The 6833-nt window shown below is 35.0% G+C and overlaps 1 protein-coding gene across 14 annotated transcripts; it reads left to right on the top strand.

The window, feature by feature from the left end:
* LOC112711143 (calcium-transporting ATPase 9, plasma membrane-type-like) lies at positions 1–4401 on the top strand. Of its 14 annotated transcripts, none has more exons than XR_011865896.1 (10): positions 1–424; positions 1597–1701; positions 1820–1878; positions 2098–2265; positions 2565–2654; positions 2761–2861; positions 3022–3272; positions 3409–3688; positions 3783–3832; positions 3949–4401. XR_011865896.1 is itself a non-coding variant. In XM_072203133.1 (10 exons), the coding sequence occupies exons 1-5, from the start codon at positions 1353–1355 to the stop codon at positions 2568–2570; spliced, it is 366 nt and encodes a 121-aa protein (XP_072059234.1). In that variant the 5' UTR covers positions 1161–1352; the 3' UTR covers positions 2571–2654; positions 2761–2861; positions 3022–3272; positions 3409–3688; positions 3783–3832; positions 3949–4401. The 14 variants fall into 14 exon arrangements, 5 of the variants coding, with proteins under 5 accessions (XP_072059234.1, XP_072059232.1, XP_072059233.1 ...); XR_003811776.2 differs by having other exon boundaries at positions 3783–3846; XR_011865898.1 differs by lacking the exon at positions 1–424 and adding an exon at positions 999–1168.
* Positions 4402–6833: the final 2432 nt, after the last annotated feature.

Raw genomic sequence — 6833 nt, 5'->3', positions numbered from 1 at the left:
GAGTTAACCCTTATTTTATCCCTACCCTCTCGATCCATTCACACTCCACACAAATCAAATGAGTCTATCCGGCACCGAGTTGCTTCTTCTCTCCGTCGCAACAGCTTCTTCCGCTGCTGTCGCCGCTGCTCGCGTCACAGGATCTATCTCTGTCATCCCTTGCGTTGCACGGACTCCCTCCGGCGCCGCTCTCGTCGTGTCTGCAGCGATTCGTGAAACTCATCTCAACTCAGTGGAAACTCGGTGGTTATTGTTGAATGGCGAAGCTTGAAGCGAAGCTCGGAATGATAGTTGACTCCGTTGGTAACTTCTTCTCCAACAAAGACCAGCTTCTCCACTAACCGAATCAAATCGAATCAAACACTTTATATATAGGGTTGCATAGATCTTCAATCTTTTGATCTATTCGCACTCCACTAACCAGGTTAGCCCTAACTCCATCCCTTGTTTCTCTCGCTAATTTTTCATTCCAAACGCGTTATTGTGCAGTGTCTTGCTCTGGTCTCGAAATTCGATTTGAAATAGTGCCGAGTGGTTAATTGCTATCAATTTTGTATAGTTGAACATATCTCGAGAAAAACCGTCTAATTTGCTAAATATGAGAAGTTAAAGAGGGCCAAATATAATTGGAATGTTTAGAAAAAGTAGTTCTTGTTTTTTTAAGACTCTTATGGTTTTCTGAATTCAGCATCGTGAAATCGTGATCCTTTGATTCTGCCATTACTTGTTCTTTTTTGTTCTTTTTTTGTTCTAATTAATTGTTTATGGTTGTGATATTATTCATTTTCAATTGATTGAACCTTACTTTGGCTGCTTTTGGTTTTGCTTTAACACTTGGAATATCATAAAACTGAAAAGTGATAAGAACATAGTGATAAGCACATCCTTTGTGTTGTTGTGACGGTATTTTTGATTTTACTTTAGTTAGCATTATCATTATTGTTATTAATATTGTTTTTTCCTAAGTATATATATCAAAGCAATTTGGAAACTGACTTAGCATGGTGGAGGGTTGTGTGTGTTGTCATGGATATCATTTCTCTCTGTTGCTACTTGATTTGATATCCCAAGATAGTGCTGCCATGATTTGTCCCATTTACTTTCACCTGATTCCTTTTTTTTCCTCTTTATTATTCTAGTGTACGAGCTGTGACAACTACACTTTGGTGTAACTTTCTTGTTTTCTCTCTCAAGTTTGGAGTGTATTTTGCTACCTCTAGCCATGTTATATGAGTGAATAACATGCACTGCTTATCATTCATTATGATTTTGGCTATGTTTTTCTCAGCAACAGTTATTCAAAGCTTTACACATTCTTTTGCTATTTAAAGCTATACACATTATTCAGTTGAATGGAACTTCAACATGTATGCTACCGTTGGTAAAAAAGATATGTTGTAGTAGTTTTTAAGCATTAAAACAAGAATGTAGAAAAGTGAAAAGAAAACTTTTGTTAAGATTGTTTTAGTTATTCTTCCCTCCGCCTCCGGTAGGCTATGCAACTTGAATATATTCCTTAGTTCCTAAAACTCCTTTAGTAGTGAATTAATATTCTCTCTGTTAGCTTGTTCTTATAAACGGTAGCAAAATATGCAGGATGGTGCTGCTGTGACAGGGGCATCATTGATTGCAGTGAATGTCACTGGAAATGCTATTTATGATCCCATAAGCTCAATCGTAGTTGGCAACTTACTTGGCATGGTAAAGAGGCTCAGTAAGCAGTAATTTTTTTATTATTTGAATGTTGTACCTGGTCCTCATGATATCAAATTAACTCGGTCTATCCTTCATCTAAGCTAAAACTATTCTGTATCTTTAGGATCCTTGTCGCCCTGGTGTCAAAGAAGAGTGGAACTATGCACTAAAGCTGGTGTCAAGGTAATATATCATTTTGAAGTTTGATGCGTATAGTTTTCATATTGATTAATCAAGGCTCAATTTAATATCTTCATGTTTAGATAGTAGCTAACACGAGAAATTAATTAGTGAGTCTGTTGGGACATGGTTTTATACTTTATCCCAGCATTAATGTTAGTGTTACTCCAAAATGTAATAAAAGGAAACAAACATCTTACACAATGAAGTATGAACTCACAGGTACGCATGGTTACCGGAGACAACCTTCAAACAGCAAGGGCAATAGCTTTGGAGTGTGGGATACTTACTCCTAATGACAAGCTTTTGCTTATGCAAGCTCTACGTAAAGGAGGTAAAGTTGTTGCCGTCACAGGAGATGGAACCAATGATGCCCCTGCACTTCACGAGGTCTGTCTTATTCCTTAGTTTCATCCGTACAACATTCTAGGATATAGATTCTTGCAATTATGATAGGTGTTCTGGCTAGTTGGTGTTCAAGTTTAACTTCTGTCTTTGGGCCATCATTATTTGATTACACAGTCATGTTCCATTTTCCATGAATTTAAATTAGTTTCCTTATAAATTTGTATAATTGATCTTGTGTTTTCCTATTTTACTATATAAATCTTAGCATTAGGAATAGGTTTGCTTAGAGCTATAGAGTTGATACTTTTATAGGGTCTAATTAGATTTTTTCTGGTTCGAAGGTTTGATGTAAAGGGCTATGTGACTGGGGTTTGGGAATCTTGACTGGAAGAGGACACATGAGGAGGCAGAAGCTTTGGGAAGGTGTCTAGGTATGCAGTGCAACTTCTGTTTTGCTAAAACACATGTATATCGTTTTAAAAAGATTGGGCTCATGCATTTATTTTAATTCTTCTTCACAATCTTGTAAATCTGAAGCTAGTAGATCTTAATTATTCATCGCACCTAGTCGAGCTCCCAGATTTCTCCAAGGCCCCAAATCTTGAAGAAGTAAATGTTTCCAACTGCAAGAGTCTGCAGTAAGTTCCCTAATCTATTTTATCTTCTCAAAGGCTGGGTTATCTCTTTCTAAATGATTGTAATGAACTAAGAAGTTTCCAACACAACATTCATCATCAATCTCTTAAGACACTCTCCTTCTATAGCTGTATTGGTCTCAGAGAGTTCTCATTGACACAGCTTAACCACAGCAAAGACAAATTGGTGTTATCAGCTCCGCTTGAACGGCTGAAACTGGATTACTGTTCCAACCTTTCTCTGCTGCCAGACAATATAAGCATGCTTTCATCATTGAAGGACTTATCAATGTGTCACAGCAGTGTGAGAAGCTTGCCCGAAAGCATTAAGCATCTGTCATGGCTGAAATACCTCAACTTGAGTAATTGCGAGAGGCTTCAATCTATACCAGAGCTTCCATCGTCCATTTTGGGGTTAATTGCTTTTAACTGAAACACAGCAGCTCCTATTTTAGTTGAATCACTTCATAACCTTGTTCCTAGCAAGTGATTCTCTTTTTCTTTTCAAAATAAAATACTTTTTTGTGATGACTGAACTTTTGGAAAACAGGTCCGATATTGTCCGAACACTCCTCTAGTTCTCAAGGGCATTACCTTAAGCATTTATGGAGGAGAAAAGATTGGTGTTGTAGGCCAAACTGGAAGTGGAAAATCAACTCTGATTCAAGTTTTCTTCAGGCTTGTTGAACCTTCAGGAGGCAAAATAATTATTGCTTCATGATCTTAGATCTCGCTTTGGTATCATTCCTCAGGAGCCTGTCCTTTTCAAAGGAACTATCAGAAGTAATATTGATCCAACTGGACAGTACATAGATAAAGATATATGGAAGGTAAAACACACACGGACACACCTTTATTTCTGGTTTGGTTCTATCCTTATGTGGCCTAAAATTCATGTTAAACTAAGTTTCTATATTGTTGTAGAGTTTGGAAAGGTGTCAACTAAAAGAGGCAGTGTCTGCTAAGCCTGAAAAGTTTGACTCTTTAAGTACATTTTTTTTTTGTGAAAACCATTTTGCTTGAACTGCTTGAAATTCATCATTTTACATTTGTACTAATGGGAATAATGCTCTTGTTCTTAACCTATCAGTGGTAGATAATGGAGAGAATTGGAGTGTGGGGCAGAGGCAGTTGCTTTGTTTGGGGTGGGTTATGCTTAAGCAAAGCTGGCTCATGTTTATGGACGAAGCATTCAAGTTGAGCACTTCAAGAAGTGCATAATAATAATCAAGATGGGAAGCATTCAAGTTGTTCAAATCCAGCCTTTGTGTTCACTGCTATGTTCAAATCCAATTCCCATTCTTTGAAGAAGGGTAATTCCTCTTGGATCGTGAATGTTGCAGAGTATGATAGTGCATTACTTCTACTTCAACAACTGACACATAATTTGATAATACTTTTAACTTTATTGTTCCAATTCATGTGAGTAAGTTAGTTTTATAAAGTAATTAGATTAATTTGATGAATGAAGTTGTATGAGAGTGGAATGATGTAAATGATATTCATTATATGATGTAAATGATATTCATTACTTCTGCTTCAACTTCTTTTAATTATATGACGTAAATGAATTATATTGACTTGTTTATAGTATTTCTTTTTTCGCTTGATAATATGAAATTGATTAAATTTGTATTTATTTTGTACGAAAATAAGTTTATTTTGCAATGGAAAATCTAAAAAAATCTATTCTATTTTACTGACGGATTTACAGATAGATTTTTTGTCTATAATTAGAGTGTGGGATGATTTTCCAAGGTTCAAATTACAGATGAAAATCTGTCAGAAAATCCGTCTATAATTACAGACGGAAAATCCACCGGAAAATCCGTCTGTAATTATAGACAAAAAATCCGCCAAAAAATCCGTCTATAATTACAGATAGAAAATCCGTTGGAAAGTTCATCGTCTCAGAGAAATGGATGGAGAATTTACAGAGGAAAAATCCATCGGAAACTGGTAAAAATCTGTCTGTAATTTTCTGACAGAAAAATTTCCGTCGGTAAATAATTTCTGACGGAGCTTTTACAGAGGGACAAAATCCGTCGATAATTTCGTCGGTAACCAAAAATCTGTCTGTAATAAAGACTAAATCCGTCTGTAAATCTATCTCTATTAATCCATTTTCTAGTTGTGATAACATACCTACACCTAGACACAACAGCTCAACTCCATAACTTAAATCAAACTCCATCAACCTTGGCAATCTTGGACCCACGCCTATTTACATCATTAGCCGCCTCATCAAATTGGGAATTCAAATTCCTCTTGCCCTTGAAAATGACAACATGATCTTCATGAATAACATTCTCTCCATAGTGGGAACATGTATTTAGAACTTGGGAGAACACCTCCTATGACAGGAATTAACAAAAGGTATGAAAATGACTCAATCAATGAAAAATTCATTTAGAAACGGCACACATAGGAAAGGGAAAAAGTATTATATAACAGCACATGAGTTTCTTTCACTGGTGAGCTAAGCAATATATCCAGTTCAGAAGAAAAGTCATCACTAAGGGTATCATTCTCGGGTGTTTTCTCAGCTTTTCTATTTTTATCATTAATTAAAGCAGCAACCTCAATCCCTCCAGAAACATCAGGTTGTTTTTCAGCCAGAAAATCTATAAGAACTGAGGATTTAAATCCCAGAAGACTCAGCAGCAACATTGTCACTTTTGATAGAAGTGCTTGATGACTCCTTCTTAATATTAGTATCCCCTTTTTCACATGGCACAGATTTTTTTAATTCAGGATCCTATTCATATAGCATAAGAGTTAAAAAAATAAAAAAGAACATAAGAAAAGTTGACCACAACACAATACAAAAAAAAATATGAATTTATACAATTTAAAAATACTTATATGTATATGTAACTTTTTTGGAGTAGACTCATCATCAGCATCATAATCAGGAAGTTCAAACATAGCAATAATGGTGGGATCATCACATACTCTCCTAACTCGAAAAGTGCCAAAAAATTTATCAAATCCGACACCTTTGGTATCAACCTCCAACAACAACTTTTTTCCACTGAGCTCTTGGAATATGGGAGGATAAGTATCCCCACATATAAGCTATTTTCAAGGTAATAGATAAGAAATACACAGATTGAGTAACATATATCAACCAAAATAAAGAATATAGTTATAAAAAAAATGAACCACATAAAGTGAACAACACACAAAAGAAAACTAAGAACATACACTTGCATCTTTTTTTAACTTCAGTAAACAGGTCAGCGCATGATTTCTTAAACAAATAAGATGCTTCACGATCAAAGAGAACGAAAATATCCTCCCCACTATGATCTTCAAGTGTTATTTTAATTTTAAATCTACATAATAAAAAAACAATGTTTCAAAATGAATAATAACATGAAACATTATTCTTATAAAAGATCCACAACACAAAATGGAAAAACATTTTGAACAAAATTTTTTTACCTCAGAGTGACATTAGTTATATGTTTCACACAGAAATCATAGTAGTATACACCATTTTGAAGATAGATACTTTTCTACACACACAAGCAGAATACCACTAACTTCCATCTTCAACAATATCTCTGATTATACCGAAAATGATAAAAGAACCCTCCTAGGCAAGAGACATTTTAAAATTTGTTAACAATATACATAAAAGAACAGATCTGAAAATTATTTTTTTCTATTCATTGTTGTATAAAATAAACACAACTAACTCAATAAATGCCAACCTCATTGTTATCTTGGAGCTATTCAATAGTGCATCTTTTAGTTAAACGCATGAAATCATCTTCCAAGAAAACAACTTTACCCTCATTTGCAATAAATAGTGGCTGGGTACCTTTGACACCTTGCTCAATTATACTAACAAAAAATAATGCAAATACATGTACTTATTACTCTAGATTGACTGTATCTCAAGAATAGAAACAAAAACAGCGAAATAAACCATGCTAACCTCCCCCTGAATTCAACAACTTCAGAAAG

Source organism: Arachis hypogaea, chromosome 9 (genome assembly GCF_003086295.3).
Source record: "Arachis hypogaea cultivar Tifrunner chromosome 9, arahy.Tifrunner.gnm2.J5K5, whole genome shotgun sequence".
Classification (NCBI taxonomy): Eukaryota; Viridiplantae; Streptophyta; class Magnoliopsida; order Fabales; family Fabaceae; genus Arachis; species Arachis hypogaea.
The sequence above is the reverse complement of the archived record's forward strand: the minus strand, read 5'-3'. Positions and strand labels throughout refer to the sequence as shown.

Excerpts from the sequence above, each read along its gene's own strand:
- LOC112711143 (XM_072203132.1), top strand. Across the intron at positions 1,715-1,819 it reads TGGCATGGTAAAGAGGCTCA|GATCCTTGTCGCCCTGGTGT; the intron begins GTAAGCAGTAAT and ends CTGTATCTTTAG. Across the intron at positions 1,879-2,097 it reads GCACTAAAGCTGGTGTCAAG|GTACGCATGGTTACCGGAGA; the intron begins GTAATATATCAT and ends ATGAACTCACAG.